Consider the following 20,894-nt stretch of genomic DNA (forward strand, 5'->3'; position numbering starts at 1 on the left):
TTTAAAAAAATAATAATATCTGAAGCTGTGACAAACTTAGTCTGATGTTAGATGGTATTGAATTTGCGTTACAATATTGCTGCCCTTCAAAAACTCGCCATAGTCACTAGTAACTATAGTAATTTTCCGTTTAGCCAATCAAATCTGCTCTTCATCCCGGCTCGACAAATCAGAAACGCGGATGCTTCGAGGTCCAGGTTCGGCTTACGGGCGCCGAAAATTGCCCAGCGTGTCAGTAGAGTTTCACTGCAGTGGGATAGGTATAACTGCGCAGAAAATGACTGTAAGATCTAACATCTGCGCAGGTACTACGGCTTTTTTTTATTATCACATTACACAATTCATCCAATGAGTCAACGGTAGCAGACGGCATGAAAGGACACAGCGTGTGGATGCTGAGCCGAAATAATGTATATTTATTGACAAGAGCTGGTTAAATTGTGTGGGGTTTTTTTTTTTTTATAGCTGAACATAGCGGGGGTGGACGTCGTTGTGTGACTTAGCCGCCGTTAAAACCATGTTTCGGCAAACGAAGTCTGTGCTCCAGAAACTTCGATACCTGAGGTGAGTTAGCTAACGGTTTAAGCAAGTCAGCCCGACGCTGACACACCCGGCGTGTGTAGTTAATTCAGCGATATTTGTGTGTCCTGTTGACTCTGTAGTGTCACGACAACATTTACTGGCCCTCCGTGTCAGTCAGTCAGTTGCCGTATATGACATATGAGTTACTCTTTTTCAGGTAAAGCAGGTTCAGCCACCATGAGGCTTTTAAACGTATATGCTGTTCACCAGGGGCTGTTGTTGGCAGTGTCAGAGCAAGCTTACATTGGTGTTGCACCATATTGTGCGATCTATTATCTGTTGCCTGTAGATTGTAGATCTATTGCCAAATTAATTGTGTTTTCTATATATTATTATATATAAAATGTTCTGTAAAACCAAGTTCAACTTAAAAGTTGTGTGACTTCAGTGAGTTTTGGACGCGTATTTTGTCAGAGAGGATGAGGAGAGGAAACTTATTTACTAATGATCACAGCATCATTATTAACCCAAGGACCGAGGCTGATGAAGGTCATGAAACCTTGAGCTGGTTTGTTGGAGAATTATTGTAACTGGTAGAATCAGCTTTGCCCTGATCATTCCTTGTCTGATTGGATGGTCTAATGACAAAAGTTGTCCTAGACTGCACCGATTGTTGATTGCAAACCCTTTAAGGCAAATTTATCAAATTTATGATTTATGATATCGGGCTATACAAAAAAAATTTGGCCTGACTACTGTGGGCATGTATCAACCAGTACACACGCTACTGTATACTGAAATACTAAATCATAAGATCTGTTTGTTTTGTTTTTTTGTTTTTGTTGCAGTGATGGGTGAATTAGTCTGTATGCTATTAACTATTTTTCCCCACCTAGTTTCAGTGGACAGAAGTGTACGTGGAGGTTGAAGAGCAGTTCAGCAGAGCGGGCGCTTCAGTACCACCCAGGACTGAAAATCCATGGCTTTACGGTCAAAGAGGTAAGTGTAATGCTGCAGTTTCATTTTGAGTTTTATTTTTGTTTGCTGACACTGGCACATTGCAACAGTCTGCTAACTCTTATGGGTAAGCTTGGAAAGTGCGATAAAATGTCTTGGTAAACTTAGCTTGACCCAAAGTAAAACTGCATGACCACTGTAGAGGTCTAAATGCTCTACAGTTAAATTGACTATTTTCTGGTTTTAATTTTTTTTGGCACAGGGTTTGACTCCTGTTTGTAAACAAATGGTAGTTTCAGCTGTTAATCCTGATCTTTTCCAGGTTGTAGCGGTGCCTGACTTGTTTCTCACAGCGGTGAAGCTGACTCATGATAAAACTGGAGCTCAGTACCTGCATGCAGCCAGAGATGACTCCAACAACCTCTTCAGGTTGGTTGAAATGTGTTTGAAGAGCACTACCTGTTTATTTTCCTGTGAGGAAACAGACTTGAATGTAGTACAATGCGATCATTTTACTCCGTCTTTACAATTACACATCATGTAACAGTGTTGTGTTTACACAACTTCTAGGTCACTGCACAGCCTTGTACAAAAAGAAAGAAAAAGATGCCTAACAAACCTGTTACTGTGTTTCAGTGTCCAGTTCAGGACGACCCCCATGGACAGCACGGGGGTTCCCCACATCCTGGAGCATACAGTGCTGTGTGGATCTGAGAAGTATCCCTGCAGAGACCCTTTCTTCAAGATGCTCAACAGGTCTCTGTCCACCTTCATGAACGCCTTCACAGGTACAGAAAATCATTGGGTCCTAAAAGTACAAGTCTACAGATTCCATAGTATTTACTGCCCAAAAAAATACTGTTTAATGTATCTGTATCCCATCTTTGTGTTTATGTTATATAAAATGCTATGGAGTGTTTATATGCAACAGTTTAATCTAAAAATAAAGCCTTACAAGTCTATAACAGAACAGAAAAAGACTTCTAAATGAAGGCTGATTACCTTTCGAAGTTGCTGATGACCTTTTTGCTCTGGTGTTTTTTTTTATTTTTCTCATGAACAGCCAGTGACTACACTATGTATCCGTTTTCAACCCAAAATGGAAAAGACTTCCAGAATCTTCTGTCTGTCTATCTGGATGCAGTTTTCTTCCCTTGTTTACGAGAGCAGGATTTCTGGTGAGTTCAGTCTATTGCTGCACAGTTAGATGTGCTTTTTTACATGTTTATCTGCAGTCAATAAAGTAGTTGGATGCCTTAGAACAATGGAGTAATGTTAGTGAATATCACGTCAGGTCTGTTACAGTCATATTGATTAAACCAGTGATACGTGACTGGGTTGCATATGTTTTATTTTTTCCAGGCAGGAGGGCTGGAGGCTGGAGAATGAAAATCCCACAGATCCCAACTCCCCTCTAGTGTTTAAAGGAGTGGTGTTTAATGAAATGAAGGGGGCTTTTGTAAGTAAACACTGTCTCAATCATCTTTTCCACATGCTGTAGTGAATGTAATACTGTACTGCTGTAATATAAAACTAGAAAACAGAAAATAAAGTTAATTGTGTGTGTTTGTTCTCAGTCAGACAACGAGCGTCTGTACGCCCAGCACCTTCAGAACAAGCTGTATCCAGACCACACCTACTCTGTGGTGTCAGGAGGAGAACCTCTGTCCATCCCCGACCTTACGTGGCAGCAGCTCAGACAGTTCCACGCTACACACTACCACCCCAGCAATGCTAGGTAGAGGGACACACTTCTTTTTTTTTTATTAGAAAAGTACAGAAAATTGTTCTTGTCCCATTATGTACTACATGATACATTTTCCTTAAAAAAACTGACTGACTTTAAAAGAGGAATAAGACAAACAGAGTGTGTGTTTTTCTTTTTTTCTTCAGGTTCTTCACTTATGGAGATTTGCCTTTGGAGCAGCATCTGAAGCAGATCGAAGAGGAAGCTCTGTCCAAGTTTGAATGCATCAACCCCAACACAGAGGTCCCCCCCCAGCCACACTGGAACAGCCCTGTAAGTCCATAAATCAGACATATTACTGTAATATTAAACGGTGGAAGGGTATTTGAGATAATAAAGCTGTTCTAACAAAGCTGACGAGTCAGACTCAAAGGTTTCCTGCAGCAGTTCAAAGATAATTGCAGCATTTGATAACCCATTTTATTTTGAAAATCCTTAATGAACTTAAACTGAGTAAGTTAATGGGCTACGTGGCTTCCCTCTCCAGTCTCATCAGTACAAATAATTATATAAAGCTTGTCTGCAGTGGCTGTATTTAATAGTCAGTCCAATCTCACAGTGAGTTTCATTGGTTCCCTCAGAGAGAGGACCATGTGACCTGCAGCCCTGACGCTCTGGCGCCGGATCCAGCGAGGCAGAACACGCTGTGTGTGAGCTACCTGCTGGGAGAGTGAGTTCACATCAGCTCTTTCTGTTTCCTGCTGAGACATTTGCACAGAAAAGCATTTTGAAGCTGAATGGCATAAGATTACGAAGCTACAGATACTGTTTCCTGCACTGCTGCTGATCCTCTTTTTTTACCTTTACCAGCTGTGACTTGTTTAGTTATGTTGACAGTTTTTCAAGGCACTGTATTCCCTCAGTACAAGTGAGGCTGGGACCCTGCTCTGTTATTCTTTAACATCTGATCTCTTACTCTGTTTTTTTTTCTGTCCAGCATCACTGACACGTTTGAAGGATTCACTCTCAGTCTGCTGTCCTCTCTGATGATCTCTGGACCAAACTCTCCCTTCTACAAAGCTCTCATCGAACCCAAGATAGGAACCGACTTCTCCTCTGTCGTAGGGTGTGTACATGGGCTTTAAAATAATAACAGCGAAGCTCTGTCATGCCAAGTTTGGATCAATTACAATTTGATTTTCTTAGTGTGGTTTGAAGGCTAACTGACTGAGTGCTCGTACTTCATGGCAGTTTTTGTGTTAAATACCTACTTATCTAGCTCACATGTGGAACAAAACAAATCACCTTTGGCACCTGACCATTTCTCTGTCAAGAAATGCTATTAATGGTCCATTACATTAATGTATTTGTTGAGAACTAATTGAAATGTCCTGTGTCTCAGATACGATGGCAGCACCAAAGAGGCGTCGTTTAGCATAGGACTGCAGGGAATGGCGGAGGAGGACACGGAGAGGGTGAAACAAATCATCAACCAAACCATCAACGACATTATAGAGTAAGTCACACAGCAAGACCTTGAACAGCCGGATCAACATATCTACATTTATATCTAAGAATAGCTTGTTAAATGATCAAACAGGAAGAAAGCAGGAAAAAAGTTTCACTCTATATGAGTCATTTCTACTGGTCATCCAACACAGGAATGGATTTGAGGAGGAAAGAATCGAGGCTCTCCTCCATAAGATCGAGATCCAGATGAAACACCAGTCCACCAACTTCGGTCTGTCTTTGGCTTCGGTGAGTTCAGTCCTGTTTATCAATAATCTTCATTTGTTTCCACAATCAGAAGGACATTTATAAACTTAATTCTTTAACAGTAACAGAAACATACACCAATAATTAAAATTAACTACACATGTTCATAAGTAGACAACCTGTCTGTTTGAAAGTATAAATCAGGATGGTGCATTGTTTCAGGGCTGTTTTCATTGCTTGCTTTTTGTATGTAGGTTTCCTCACTCTTAACATTTGTTTGTGTGTGTTTCTAGTACATAGCATCATCATGGAACCATGACGGCGACCCCATACAGCTGCTGCAGATCAGCGACAGCGTTGCCAAGTTCAAACAGGCTCTGGTGGAAAACCCTCGCTTCCTCCAGGACAAAGTCAAGCACTACTTTAAGGTGAATGAAAGTGGCATTTCTTTAAATTCACATCCTTGTTTGGAAAAGATCTAGATCGTGGCTTCATTTTAGCAGCATCGATGCTAACAGTGCACAATGCAAATATGTATAGGCATGAAGGACACTCTGCCAATGCTTTCTGACTTGGCAAACCAGTTATCTCAAGTTTTCTAAAGAAGAGTTGCTGAGTGATATAATGGTATGCTGCAGTAAGCCTAATATAAACTAACGGTTAATTAACGGTTAAGAAACGGTTAATTTTGCACTAAAACTGTTTGCACTGGTTCATTGTGTTGGTTACATTTGTTCCTTGTTACCTTTTTCACTTTTTACTTTGCACGTTTTCCATGCAAGTATGAATGAAAATGTGCAGAAACTGAAAAATAAAGTTGTGTATAAGGGAGATTTTCCAGAAAAGATTTTTTTAAAATTTGGTATTGAAAAAAGTATCTTTCAGGAATCAGTACTGAATCTCTGTAGTAATCTTACTGTGATTGTCTTTTGTTCTGTTCCCCCTTCAACTCATTATCCCCTCACTCAACATCAACCAACCCTGCAGGAGAACACTCACAGACTGACTCTGTCCATGAGCCCAGACGAGGCTTACCTGGAGAAACAGGCCGAGGCTGAGGAGGAGAAGCTTCAGGAAAAGATCCGAGCTCTGTCTGACAGCGACAGAAAGGAGATCTATGAGAAAGGTGACCGTAGTTTCACTCATCCATGTAGGAAGCTGCGTTTTCCTTTTTCAGTGGAGGTCACCTTGCAGGTTGCTAAAAAGTGTCGGAAGTTAACTCTCAGACTTTGTCCAAGTTAAAATCTGTCTGGTTTTGAGTCAGTAAGATTCCAGAAAACTGTCCATATCAAAAAGACACTGCGCCTGATTGGCTGTTTGCTCCACACAAAGTGTTTGAGTCAAGCTTTTTTCCCTCCTTCCTGGAGTTGGGGTGGAAGGGACTTTATTTAAGTTTATTAATTTATGGGTCCCTGGCAGTTGAGCGACAAAGTAAATTGCCAGTTCATCTTCAGTTAAAGTGACTGATACACACCATATTAGAAATCTAAACATTTCAACCAGAAACCTGCAAGTGTGTGGCTAAACCAGGATGTCAGGTAAAGCACTTGTGATTCATGGATCCACTTGATGTAAGTTACTTGTGTCTCTTCCTGTAAAGGTCTGGATCTGCTGGCTGCTCAGAGTAAAACCCAGGACGCCTCCTGTCTGCCTGCACTCAAAGTGTCCGACATCGAGCCGACGATACCCATCACTCCTGTTCAGATCAGCACTGCAGGTACAGGACAGTGCTGATTGTTACACACTTCATATCACATTTGCAGCTGGGTATTTTTTTTTTTATCATCACCAAAGAGTGTTTGATGAAACTCTGACGTGCTTTAACCTCCTAATCCCAACAGGAGGCGTGCCTGTTCAGTACTGTGAGCAGCCCACCAACGGCTTGGTTTACTTCAGAGCCATGTGTAGTCTCAACACCTTGCCAGAGGATCTCAGGCTTTATGTCCCGCTCTTCTGCAATGTTATTACCAGGTGAGCATAACCAGGAATTGTTTTTTTTTATATATATATGATATTCAAGATACCCTGCATAAAGGTCACTGCAGAGGAGAAGCTGTTTATAAGCTGTTATCTTTTTTCCCCCTTATTAACTCTACATCTTCACCATGTCAGTGTTTATGAATGTTTCTGTTTGTTTTGTTAGGATGGGCTGTGGAGGTCTGGATTACAGGCAGCAGGCCCAGCAGATGGAGCTGAGGACAGGGGGCATGTCTGTCTCCACCCAGGTCATCCCTGACTCCACGCAGCTGGACATGTACGAGCAGGTCAGTGCCAACTCAGTTTATTTAATGTGAAACAATAAGACGTTAGCAGCTCCTTGCCCTGACAGAAGATGATTAACTGCTGCAGCTTTTGAACCACTGACATTTTGGTCTCTTAACTGTGTATTCACAGTCTCCCACTGTTCTGTGCTCTCTGTTTCAGGGTGTCCTCCTGTTCTCCTCCTGCCTCGAGAGGAACCTTCCTCACATGTTTCAGCTGTGGAGCGACATTTTCAACAGGTAATCATCCAACAACTGTCATCATCATCATCCAACAGTTCACATGTCTTGCAGCGAGAGACACCTGCTGATGTGAGCCCAAACAGAAAAACAGCAGCTGACGTTGATTTGTTTTGTTGTTTAATCGATTGATAGCGAATCACCTCTGACTGTTGGTGCGACCATCACTGAGCTGCATGCAGAGAAGCTGTGGCAGGAATTTAATCAAGCGTTAATGCTTTTCCTTCAGCCCCCACTTTGATGACGAGGAGCGCCTGAGAGTGCTGGTGATGATGTCAGCACAGGAGCTGGCCAATGGGATCTCATACTCTGGTCACATGTATGCTATGACCCGCTCAGGCCGTCACCTGACTCCAGCAGGAGACCTTCAGGAGACTTTTGGTGGAATGGAACAGGTACTTAATCTGCTGTTAATAGTAACATCTATAATTTATAATCTAATCCACGCTGCCCTGTCGTAGTTATAAGACACTGATGAATCTTAGTCTTTACGACAGGAAGCCATTTAACTTCTGCAAATAAGACTTTTTCTTCAGCCTTTCTGTTACACCTGTCGCTGATGTTGTGTCGTAGTAGTTTGAAAACAGTTATTTTGAATGTCAGGTGAAGTTTATGAAGAGGATAGCTGAGATGTCAGACCTCAGCCAAGTTATCAGAACACTGCCCAGGATCAAAAAACACCTTCTCAACCCAGACAACATGAGGTGGGTTCATAGCAGTGGACGTCTGAGCACTGTCTGCTTTCATGTGTCGCACAGATTTCCTTTGCAGCTGTTTGCAACCCTTTTTTCACTTCAAATCAAAACGTGTGTTCCTTACAGGTGCGCAGTCAACACAACCCCTCAGAAAGTGTCTGACACAGCAGCACAGCTGGAGACTTTTATCAAGGATGTCTCTGAAAGCAGAAAGGAACGCAAACCTGTCAGACCCAATGTCGTTGAGGTAAGTTTCAGCAGAATCACAGGATCTGTCATAGTGACTTGTCCAACCAATCAGAAATGGTTTCTACTTATTCTTTGGCTTTCTTTGATGTTATTCTTTTAATGAAGAGACCACTTGACCCTCTGGATAACTCTGGACTGAGCAGGAAACTCATCTGTGTGAGTTCACTTTTGCCTTTCTCAGTCCATACTGTGCTGTTTGTCTCAGAAAGTTGTAGTTTGCCAAAATAAGTTAGTAATTACTATAAAACAGAATAAACACAAAACAGAAGGATGTCAGTTTTCCTCCAGAGCGGTTTCTGGTGATGGAGTACACAGTACTGTAGTTGAAGTGAAAGGCAGATGGACAATCATAAAGCAAGACAAGGAAAGTTGTTTATTCAACTGGAAGGTGAAGGAAGTATGGAAAAAGGAAAGTCTTCATTTTAAAACTGACTCTAAAGTAAAATACCAGACTGCTAGTGTGAGATAAAGACCAGCAGTCATCTCAGTCCTCGTCCATAATCTGTCATAACGGTGTGTAAGAAAAACACAACATCTGTGTATCTTTTAATTGTGCTGTTGTGTCTCCAAGAAAAAGTCCCTGTATACAAACCTCAACATTTCCTGATTACTTCACTTTTCCTTCACAGGAGCAGAATTTCCAGCCGTGTCAGATGAAAACCTTCTTCCAGATGCCCTTTCCTGTCAATTTCGTCAGCGAGAGTATACGTACGGTACCGTTTTCCCACGAGGACTACGCCAGGTAACTACACGTTCTGTTTCACACTGAGTTCACACAGGTTTGATTTCCAGGCCCTGGTCTAAATACAACTTTATGTCTGTCTTCGTCAGTTTGGGTATCTTGGCACGGTTGATGACAGCTAAATTTCTCCATGGAGAGATCCGAGAGAAAGGCGGAGCCTATGGTGGCGGGGCCAGGATGGGAGGAGGCGGTCTTTTCTCCTTTTACTCATACAGGTGGGCAGACGCTCACCACAACGGTCACACTGTTTTGATTATATGATGTGTGTTTGCTGATTACCAGCAGACAGTTGACAGTTTGACATTTCATATCTATATTATTCTACGATCCTTTTCTCTTAGAAAGAATGTATGAAAAAGTTTTTTACTGTTCTATTGATTTTGCTAAATCTTGGTAGACTTTCTTTGAAATTAATTTTCTAGGAGAAAATTAAATACATTACTGAATACATTAAGAAGTCCACCTCCGTTAAGAATGGGCTGAGGTTAAGCTTGGAGATATGTTAGATAGGAACATACAGAATATTGAATACATAAATGTTTGTTATGTTGAATGTTGAGTTAACATTAGAGTTTCAACAGTGTGTGTTGACCTCAATTTATGTCTCCTATGTCTCTAAGGGACCCCAACTCAGTGCAGACGTTATCTGCGTTTCGTAAAGGTGTTGACTGGGCAAAGTCGGGAGAGTTCACCCAACAGGACATCGATGAAGCCAAACTGTCAGTCTTCTCAGCTGTCGACTCGCCCGTGGCCCCCGCAGACAAAGGTGAGGCTCAAACTGCGTTGAATCAACTGAGTGAACTGACACATCCTCACATCAGCTAGCTCCATCACTTACCTTAATTCACTCTTTTTTTGAGATCTTAAATTGAGATTTTGTTGTTGTTTGTCTCTAAGCTCTCAGTGTTGAGATGTCCAGTTGTCAAATTTCATAAAGAAACCCTCAGAGAAATATGTCTGAGTTTCTCTCGGCAGTTTTCTTTTTTGTCTGCTTGGTTAAAAAAGAACTGCCACTGAGTGACACTGTTTGGGTTGTGCTGCTGTAAAACGTGGCTCTGGTTTGGTCTTTGTGTTACAGGAATGGGTCTGTTCCTCAGTGGCGTCACAGATGAGATGAAGCAGAGTCACAGAGAAAGACTCTTCTCTGTCACTCATAAAAACCTGGTGGACGTGGCCAACAGGTAAAATCCTTGAACCTTTAATTCAGTAAAATAAAGCACTAGTAATGTTATTGCTGCTGTTAGAACTACAACAGAGGATAACTGATAATTGATTTAACACTGACCTGTGAAAGTATTTGTGTTTTTGTTATTTAGAACTTTAGAAAAAAAATTGCATGCAAAACTCAGAACACACAGCTTAGTTAAAAAAAAAATTTAAAGGTTTAAAGCATTAAGCATTTTTTGTAGACAGAGTATGAAGCTTGTTTTCTTTGTCTTGTTTTCCTGCAGGTACTTAAGTGTCGGTCAGAGGACGTGTGGTGTTGCCATCCTCGGTCCAGAGAATGAGATGATTAAGAAAGATCCCTCATGGGTTGTAAAATAATCTGCTTAGTATGTATTTTCTAATTGAAATCTTAACTTGACCTCTGATGTACCACAGTGGCAACATGGACTCTGTACTGGAAACCCAAAGGTAGTTTTTTTTTTTTTTTTTTTTTTTTTTTTTGAAATGGTTGAAAAAGAGCTGGAGCGCACAACACAAAGAGGAGGAATGTGGCCTGAGAAATGTTTTAGCCATAATCTGATTCTCCAGATGAATGCATTTCTGTCTATAGATTCCATTCTGTACATATTTATGAAAATATAACAATCTGAGCTAGCTCTGTATTTAACTGTAATTTTGTGATCATGGAGACAGTTAACACTAAAAGATATTTGTCACAATAATAAAATATGTTGTTGTGATGTTCTTGTAGAAGGGTGGTTCTTGAGTGGTTTGATTGTTTTTTTGATTTTGGAGAAACATTTTTCACCTGGGATTGAGGATGAAGCTTAGACAAAATAATGTAAATACTTGATGAATAGCCAGCAGGTATAATGCCAGTTAGAGGTATCTGCTACAGTAGCATTAATGCCTTTGACCCCTGTCAGTTTCTGATAGCTGACATCTATCAACAGGTCAATCAACAGTAACACGTCTCTCTAGAACCAGTGTTCCTGTTTCTCTGGATTATCCACAGAGCACAGAAAGTAGTTCCACTCAGAGATGATGACAGAGACAAACCAAAACTGTCTGCATGGTTGAAAACTAGAGGTACGTAAAAAAATGCTTCTCATTAACACAAAACAATCTCTTAGCTTTCCACACAATAAATGCTTTATTACTCAGTGACAGGACACTCACATAACACTGCCGGCACATTAAGTTAATGTCGCGTACAGTTTCCGACATTCTCCACTGCCAAACTACAGGAACAGCAGGACCCTACTCACAAATAACCACTGGAAGATGCCACACACAAAGCCCAGGGTGGACACGGCAAAGGCTACACCACACACACTCGTACACACAGTTAGCAGGTGACGGGACGCACACAGCCAGCTCGTCCGAAAGCCTCTCTAAACCTACTGTAGGTTGCGATTTCTTCACGTTTTTTTTTTTAGCACAATTTACAATCACTGTTTTGCAAGGTGAGAACAGGTGTTAGACTGCTAGCAGGTGATCTTCCCTCTTTATACGCAGCTTTAGGGGATTACATCAATTATAGGGCTCAAAGTGCTACAGAAAGCAAAAAAAACGACAAAAGCGAGACTTTAAACGCATCACACACCGCTGCTTCCTGTTTATGCAACACAGATGTTTGCTCAGCTAAGTGTCGTAGAAAAAAAATTGATATAGCTACATTTCCAGGACTAAAACTTGAATACTTACAAAGTACATAATGAGGAGTGTTTATATATATATTTAGGTATACAATAACTTTGATTGGGGATTCCGAAAATACAATGTTAGTGATGCTAGCTTGTTGAAACTATTCCAAATGACTGCCCTCGAATCTGATGTCACCATCTAAAATACAGAAAATCTCTTCTGAAAAGTGCCACGACTTTCCCGTTCAATATATATATATTTTTTTAAATATTAATATTAACGTAACATCTTTAACATCTACCTTAATTTATTTGTGGCCAATCAGCAGTCGATCAGTCAGTGCGTGAGTAGCTGTCACCGTTTCGTGAAGCTCTTTGGCGGCGGCAGTGTCGCGGTTCAGATGGCCGACGTGTTCTTGCCCTCTCTGGGTCGGACCCGGGTCACATGCTCCAGCTGGCCGGAGTCGGACACATCGTAGCTCGTCTTGTACTTGGCCAAGATCTTCATCAGTGGACGGAGCTTCAGCCACCACTGCTCCTTGGGGATCCTGTGTCTGAGGGGACAGAACGCGAGGACAAGGTGGTTATTTAATAACTCACTCACACTGAGACGATCGTGTAAATGTTGATGCACTTTGTGGATATGATCGAAAAAAATAAAACTATCCTCTTGTACCAGTATTATCTAAAATCTCCACTTCTTTTCTTTCACAGGAGAAATGACACACTGCTGTTATTAATGACAGTTGACAAAGTCAACTATCTGCACAGAGAAAAGTCTAGAACAGGGGTCGGCAGCCCGCGCCTGCAGAGCCGTTTTTTATTTTAATTTTAAATGTAATTCTTGATGAAGATTATGGTGATCTTGTAAAAACATTTTCAGGTTGACAGCTGACTGCACGCCCCAGCACACGCGATGGAGCGATGACGGAACACAGGAGCAGACGGCATCTTTGGTTCGCTGCAGGTGGATAATTTAATTCATGTCATCATCTACCGCTTATCTGGGTCCAGGCCCAGGTCGCCCCCCGCGACCCATAGCATACCCTTAGTATACTAAGGGCCTTAGTATACTATGACATGTTTTTTGACATGTTGAGGTCATACTAAAATATTATTTTGGGGGGCATATTTTGAAGCCTTAGTGTACTATGACCTGTTTTATAACATTTTGAGGTGTTACTAAAAAAAATCACTTTTTTGGCATATTTTGACGCCTTACTATACTATGACCATTTGTATGACATTTTGAGGCTAAAAATTTTTTGACTTTTTTTGTCCGATTTTGACACCTTACTAAACTATGACCTTTTTTATGACATTTTGAGGTCAAAAAAAATTTTGACTTTTTTTGTCCGATTTTGACGCCTTACTATACTATGACGTTTTTCATGACATTTTGAGGTCAAAAAAAATTTTGACTTTTTTTGTCCGATTTTGACGCCTTACTATACTATGAAATTTTTTATGACATTTTGAGGTAAAAAAAATGTTTGACTTTTTTTGTCCGATTTTGACGCCTTACTATACTATGACGTTTTTCATGACATTTTGAGGTCAAAAAAAAATTTGACTTTTTTTGTCCGATTTTGACGCCTTACTATACTATGACGTTTTTCATGACATTTTGAGGTCAAAAAAATTTTTGACTTTTTTTGTCCGATTTTGACGCCTTACTATACTATGACGTTTTTCATGACATTTTGAGGTCAAAAAAAAATTGACTTATTTTGTCCGATTTTGACGCCTTACTATACTATGACGTTTTTCATGACATTTTGAGGTCAAAAAAATTTTTGACTTTTTTTGTCCGATTTTGACGCCTTACTATACTATGACGTTTTTTATGACATTTTGAGGTCAAAAAATTTTTTGACTTTTTTTGTCCGATTTTGACACCTTACTATACTATGACGTTTTTTATGACATTCTGAGGTCAAAAAAAATTTTGACTTTTTTTGTCCGATTTTGACGCCTTACTATACTATGACGTTTTTTATGACATTTTGAGGTCAAAAAATTTTTTGACTTTTTTTGTCCGATTTTGACACCTTACTATACTATGATGTTTTTTATGACATTTTGAGGTCAAAAAAAATTTTGACTTTTTTTGTCCGATTTTGACGCCTTACTATACTATGACGTTTTTCATGACATTTTGAGGTCAAAATTTTTTTTGACTTTTTTTGTCCGATTTTGACGCCTTACTATACTATGATGTTTTTCATGACATTTTGAGGTAAAAAAAAAATTGACTTATTTTGTCCGATTTTGACGCCTTACTATACTATGACGTTTTTCATGACATTTTGAGGTCAAAAAAATTTTTGACTTTTTTTGTTGGACAAAAACGCCATACTATACTATGATGTTTTTTATGACATTTTGAGATCAAAAAAATTTTTGACTTTTTTTGTCGGAAAAAAACGCCAAACTATACTATGATGTTTTTTATGACATTTTGAGGTCAAAAAAAATTTTGACTTTTTTGTCCGATTTTGACGCCTTACTATACTATGATGTTTTTCATGACATTTTGAGGTCAAAAAAAATTTTGACTTTTTTGGTCGGAAAAAAACGCCATACTATACTATGATGTTTTTCATGACATTTTGAGGTCAAAAATTTTTTTGACTTTTTTGGTCGGAAAAAAACGCCATACTATACTATGATGTTTTTCATGACATTTTGAGGTCAAAAATTTTTTTGACTTTTTTTGTCCGATTTTGACGCCTTACTATACTATGATGTTTTTCATGACATTTTGAGGTCAAAAAAAATTTTGACTTTTTTTGTGGGAAAAAAACGCCATACTATACTATGATGTTTTTTATGACATTTTGAGGTCAAAAAATTTTTTGACTTTTTTTGCCCGAAAAAAAACGCCATACTATACTATGACGTTTTTTTATGACATTTTGAGGTCAAAAAAAATTTTGACTTTTTTTGTCGGAAAAAAACGCCATACTATACTATGATGTTTTTTATGACATTTTGAGGTCAAAAAAAATTTTGACTTTTTTTGTCGGAAAGAAACGCCATACTATACTATGATGTTTTTTATGACATTTTGAGGTCAAAAACTTTTTGACTTTTTTTTATCAGATTTTGACGCCTTACTATACTATGACGTTTTTTATGACATTTTGAGGTCAAAAAAAATGTTGACTTTTTTTGTCCGATTTTGACGCCTTACTATACTATGATGTTTTTCATGACATTTTGAGGTCAAAAAAAATTTTGACTTTTTTTGTCCGATTTTGACGCCTTACGATACAATGACGTTTTTCATGACATTTTGAGGTCAAAAAAAATTTTGACTTTTTTTGTGGGAAAAAAACGCCATACTATACTATGATGTTTTTTATGACATTTTGAGGTCAAAAACTTTTTGACTTTTTTTAATCAGATTCTGACACCTTACTATACTATGACGTTTTTTATGACATTTTGAGGTCAAAAATTTTTTTGACTTTTTTTGTCCGATTTTGACGCCTTACTATACTATGACGTTTTTCATAACATTTTGAGGTCAAAAACTTTTTGACTTTTTTTTATCAGATTTTGACGCCTTACTATACTATGACGTTTTTTATGACATTTTGAGGTCAAAAAAAATGTTGACTTTTTTTTGTCCGATTTTGACGCCTTACTATACTATGACGTTTTTCATGACATTTTGAGGTCAAAAAAATTTTTGACTTTTTTTGTCGGAAAAAAACACCATACTATACTATGCTGTTTTTTATGACATTTTGAGGTCAAAAAAAATTTTGACTTTTTTTGTCGGAGAAAAACGCCATACTATACTATGATGTTTTTTATGACATTTTGAGGTCAAAAAAAATGTTTACTTTTTTTGTCCGATTTTGACGCCTTACTATACTATGATGTTTTTCATGACATTTTGAGGTCACAAAAAATTTTGACTTTTTTTGTCGGAAAAAAACGCCATACTATACTATGATGTTTTTCATGACATTTTGAGGTCAAAAATTTTTTTGAATTTTTTTGTTCGATTTTGACGCCTTACTATACTATGACGTTTTTCATGACATTTTGAGGTCAAAAAAATTTTTGACTTTTTTTGTACGATTTTGACGCCTTACTATACTATGACGTTTTTCATAACATTTTGAGGTCAAAAACTTTTTGACTTTTTTTTATCAGATTTTGACGCCTTACTATACTATGACGTTTTTTATGACATTTTGAGGTAAAAAAAAATGTTGACTTTTTTTGTCCGATTTTGACGCCTTACTATACTATGACGTTTTTCATGACATTTTGAGGTCAAAAAAAATTTTGACTTTTTTTGTGGGAAAAAAACGCCATACTATACTATGACGTTTTTCATAACATTTTGAGGTCAAAAACTTTTTGACTTTTTTTTTATCAGATTTTGACGCCTTAATATACTATGACGTTTTTCATGACATTTTGAGGTCAAAAAATTTTTTGACTTTTTTTGTCCGATTTTGACGCCTTACTATACTATGACGTTTTTCATGACATTTTGAGGTCAAAAAAAATTTTGACTTTTTTGGTCGGAAAAAAAGGCCATACTATACTATGATGTTTTTTATGACATTTTGAGGTCAAAAAAAATTTTTACTTTTTTTGTTGGAAAAAAACGCCATACTATACTATGATGTTTTTTATGACATTTTGAGGTCAAAAATTTTTTTGACTTTTTTTGTCCGATTTTGACGCCTTACTATACTATGACGTTTTTCATGACATTTTGAGGTCAAAAAAAATGTTGACTTTTTTTGTCCGATTTTGATGCCTTACTATACTATGATGTTTTTCATGACATTTTGAGGTCAAAAAAATTTTTGACTTTTTTGGTCGGAAAAAAACGCCATACTATACTATGATGTTTTTTATGACATTTTGAGGTCAAAAAAAATTTTGACTTTTTTTGTCGGAAAAAAACGCCATACTATACTATGATGTTTTTTATGACATTTTGAGGTCAAAAAAAATTTTGACTTTTTTTGTCCGATTTTGACGCCTTACTATACTATGATGTTTTTCATGACATTTTGAGGTCAAAAAAATTTTTGACTTTTTTTGGCCGATTTTGACGCCTTACTATACTATGACGTTTTTCATGACATTTTGAGGTCAAAAAATTTTTTTTGACTTTTTTTGTCCGATTTTGACGCCTTACTATACTATGACGTTTTTCATGACATTTTGAGGTCAAAAAAAATTTTGACTTTTTTGGTCGGAAAAAAAGGCCATACTATACTATGATGTTTTTTATGACATTTTGAGGTCAAAAAAAATTTTTACTTTTTTTGTCGGAAAAAAACGCCATACTATACTATGATGTTTTTTATGACATTTTGAGGTCAAAAAAAATTTTGACTTTTTTTGTCGGAAAAAAACGCCATACTATACTATGACGTTTTTTATGACATTTTGAGGTCAAAAAAAATTTTGACTTTTTTTGTCGGAAAAAAACGCCATACTATACTATGACGTTTTTTATGACATTTTGAGGTCAAAAAAATTTTTGACTTTTTTTGTCGGAAAAAAACGCCATACTATACTATGACGTTTTTTATGACATTTTGAGGTCAAAAAAAATTTTTACTTTTTTTGTCGGAAAAAAACGCCATACTATACTATGATGTTTTTTATGACATTTTGAGGTCAAAAAAAATTTTGACTTTTTTTGTCGGAAAAAAACGCCATACTATACTATGACGTTTTTTAAGACATTTTGAGGTCAAAAAAATTTTTGACTTTTTTTGTCGGAAAAAAACGCCTTACTATACTATGACGTTTTTCATGACATTTTGAGGTCAAAAAAAATTTTGACTTATTTTGTCCGATTTTGACGCCTTACTATACTATGACGTTTTTCATGACATTTTGAGGTCAAAAAAATTTTTGACTTTTTTTGTCGGAAAAAAACACCATACTATACTATGCTGTTTTTTATGACATTTTGAAGTCAAAAAAAATTTTGACTTTTTTTGTCGGAGAAAAACGCCATACTATACTATGATGTTTTTTATGACATTTTGAGGTCAAAAAAAATGTTTACTTTTTTTGTCCGATTTTGACGCCTTACTATACTATGATGTTTTTCATGACATTTTGAGGTCACAAAAAATTTTGACTTTTTTTGTCGGAAAAAAACGCCATACTATACTATGATGTTTTTTATGACATTTTGAGGTCAAAAATTTTTTTGAATTTTTTTGTTCGATTTTGACGCCTTACTATACTATGACGTTTTTCATGACATTTTGAGGTCAAAAAAATTTTTGACTTTTTTTGTACAATTTTGACGCCTTACTATACTATGATGTTTTTCATGACATTTTGAGGTCACAAAAAATTTTGACTTTTTTGGTCGGAAAAAAAACGCCATACTATACTATGATGTTTTTTTATGACATTTTGAGGTCAAAAAAAATTTTGACTTTTTTTGTCGGAAAAAAACGCCATACTATACTATGACGTTTTTTAAGACATTTTGAGGTCAAAAAAATTTTTGACTTTTTTTGTCGGAAAAAAACGCCTTACTATACTATGACGTTTTTCATGACATTTTGAGGTCAAAAAAAATTTTGACTTTTTTTGGCCGATTTCGACGCCTTACTATACTTTGACGTTTTTCATGACATTTTGAGGTCAAAAAAATTTTTGACTTATTTTGTCCGATTTTGACGCCTTACTATACTATGACGTTTTTCATAACATTTTGAGGTCAAAAAAATTTTTGACTTTTTTTGTCCGATTTTGACGCCTTACTATACTATGACGTTTTTCATGACATTTTGAGGTCAAAAAAAATTTTGACTTTTTTGGTCGGAAAAAAAGGCCATACTATACTATGATGTTTTTTATGACATTTTGAGGTCAAAAAAAACTTTTACTTTTTTTGTCGGAAAAAAACGCCATACTATACTATGATGTTTTTTATGACATTTTGAGGTCAAAAAAAATTTTGACTTTTTTTGTCGGAAAAAAACGCCATACTATACTATGACGTTTTTTATGACATTTTGAGGTCAAAAAAATTTTTGACTTTTTTTGTCGGAAAAAAACGCCATACTATACTATGACGTTTTTTATGACATTTTGAGGTCAAAAAATTTTTTTACTTTTTTTGTCGGATTTTGACGCCTTACTATACTATGATGTTTTTCATGACATTTTGAGGTCAAAAAAATTTTTGACTTTTTTTGGCCGATTTTGACGCCTTACTATACTATGACGTTTTTCATGACATTTTGAGGTCAAAAAAATTTTTTTGACTTTTTTTGTCCGATTTTGACGCCTTACTATACTATGACGTTTTTCATGACATTTTGAGGTCAAAAAAAATTTTGACTTTTTTGGTCGGAAAAAAAGGCCATACTATACTATGATGTTTTTTATGACATTTTGAGGTCAAAAAAAATTTTTACTTTTTTTGTCGGAAAAAAACGCCATACTATACTATGATGTTTTTTATGACATTTTGAGGTCAAAAAAAATTTTGACTTTTTTTGTCGGAAAAAAACGCCATACTATACTATGACGTTTTTTATGACATTTTGAGGTCAAAAAAATTTTTGACTTTTTTTGTCGGAAAAAAACGCCATACTATACTATGACGTTTTTTATGACATTTTGAGGTCAAAAAAAATTTTGACTTATTTTGTCCGATTTTGACGCCTTACTATACTATGACGTTTTTCATGACATTTTGAGGTCAAAAAAATTTTTGACTTTTTTTGTCGGAAAAAAACACCATACTATACTATGCTGTTTTTTATGACATTTTGAGGTCAAAAAAAATTTTGACTTTTTTTGTCGGAGAAAAACGCCATACTATACTATGATGTTTTTCATGACATTTTGAGGTCAAAAAAAATGTTTACTTTTTTTGTCCGATTTTGACGCCTTACTATACTATGATGTTTTTCATGACATTTTGAGGTCACAAAAAATTTTGACTTTTTTTGTCGGAAAAAAACGCCATACTATACTATGACGTTTTTCATGACATTTTGAGGTCAAAAATTTTTTTGAATTTTTTTGTTCGATTTTGACGCCTTACTATACTATGACGTTTTTCATGACATTTTGAGGTCAAAAAAAATGTTGACTTTTTTTGTCCGATTTTGACGCCTTACTATACTATGATGTTTTTCATGACATTTTGAGGTCACAAAAAATTTTGACTTTTTTGGTCGGAAAAAAACGCCATACTATACTATGATGTTTTTTATGACATTTTGAGGTCAAAAATTTTTTTGACTTTTTTTGTCCGATTTTGACGCCTTACTATACTATGACGTTTTTCATGACATTTTGAGGTCAAAAAAAATGTTGACTTTTTTTGTCCGATTTTGATGCCTTACTATACTATGATGTTTTTCATGACATTTTGAGGTCAAAAAAAATGTTGACTTTTTTGGTCGGAAAAAAACGCCATACTATACTATGATGTTTTTTATGACATTTTGAGGTCAAAAAAATTTTTGACTTTTTTTGTCGGAAAAAAACGCCATACTATACTATGATGTTTTTTATGACATTTTGAGGTCAAAAAAAATTTTGACTTTTTTTGTCCGATTTTGACGCCTTACTATACTATGACGTTTTTCATGACATTTTGAGGTCAAAAAAATTTTTGACTTTTTTTGGCCGATTTTGACGCCTTACTATACTATGACGTTTTTCATGACATTTTGAGGTCAAAAAAATTTTTTTGACTTTTTTTGTCCGATTTTGACGCCTTACTATACTATGACGTTTTTCATGACATTTTGAGGTCAAAAAAAATTTTGACTTTTTTGGTCGGAAAAAAAGGCCATACTATACTATGATGTTTTTTATGACATTTTGAGGTCAAAAAAAATTTTTACTTTTTTTGTCGGAAAAAAACGCCATACTATACTATGATGTTTTTTATGACATTTTGAGGTCAAAAAAAATTTTGACTTTTTTTGTCGAAAAAAAACGCCATACTATACTATGACGTTTTTTATGACATTTTGA

General features: G+C 36.5%; 2 protein-coding genes across 6 annotated transcripts in view; one reads left to right on the forward strand and one right to left on the reverse strand.

Annotated features, from left to right (window-relative positions):
- Positions 1-374: 374 nt before the first annotated feature.
- pitrm1 (pitrilysin metallopeptidase 1) lies at positions 375-10,967 on the forward strand. 2 transcript variants are annotated; one of them, XM_041054655.1, is made up of 27 exons: positions 375-564; positions 1,419-1,521; positions 1,802-1,908; positions 2,116-2,267; positions 2,543-2,657; positions 2,842-2,938; positions 3,057-3,217; positions 3,373-3,499; positions 3,808-3,896; positions 4,164-4,292; positions 4,569-4,682; positions 4,828-4,924; positions 5,176-5,310; positions 5,870-6,008; positions 6,483-6,599; positions 6,721-6,853; positions 7,026-7,146; positions 7,307-7,383; positions 7,613-7,778; positions 7,987-8,087; positions 8,205-8,325; positions 8,433-8,483; positions 8,957-9,069; positions 9,159-9,284; positions 9,690-9,835; positions 10,148-10,250; positions 10,521-10,967. In XM_041054655.1, the coding sequence occupies exons 1-27, from the start codon at positions 518-520 to the stop codon at positions 10,612-10,614; spliced, it is 3,081 nt and encodes a 1,026-aa protein (XP_040910589.1). In that variant the 5' UTR covers positions 375-517; the 3' UTR covers positions 10,615-10,967. The 2 variants fall into 2 exon arrangements, with proteins under 2 accessions (XP_040910589.1, XP_040910591.1); XM_041054657.1 differs by having other exon boundaries at positions 6,724-6,853.
- A 662-nt stretch (positions 10,968-11,629) lies between these two features.
- The window catches only part of LOC121192780 (ATP-dependent 6-phosphofructokinase, platelet type-like), a 50,910-nt gene continuing 41,645 nt past the window's right edge, over positions 11,630-20,894 (reverse strand). For all 4 annotated transcript variants that reach the window (XM_041054660.1, XM_041054661.1, XM_041054658.1 and 1 more), the window contains exon 22: positions 11,630-12,436. In XM_041054660.1, the coding sequence (XP_040910594.1) occupies positions 12,280-12,436 (157 nt within the window). In that variant the 3' untranslated portion in view covers positions 11,630-12,279. The remainder of the gene's footprint in view (positions 12,437-20,894) is intronic.

The sequence above is a fragment of the Toxotes jaculatrix genome, chromosome 14 (assembly GCF_017976425.1).
Source record: "Toxotes jaculatrix isolate fToxJac2 chromosome 14, fToxJac2.pri, whole genome shotgun sequence".
Lineage (NCBI taxonomy): Eukaryota > Metazoa > Chordata > Actinopteri > Toxotidae > Toxotes > Toxotes jaculatrix.

Excerpts from the sequence above, each read along its gene's own strand:
- pitrm1 (XM_041054655.1), top strand. The coding sequence starts at position 518 with ATGTTTCGGCAAACGAAGTCTGTGCTCCAGAAACTTCGATACCTGAG. Across the intron at positions 3,897-4,163 it reads GTGAGCTACCTGCTGGGAGA|CATCACTGACACGTTTGAAG; the intron begins GTGAGTTCACAT and ends TTTTCTGTCCAG. Across the intron at positions 9,285-9,689 it reads TTCTCCTTTTACTCATACAG|GGACCCCAACTCAGTGCAGA; the intron begins GTGGGCAGACGC and ends TATGTCTCTAAG.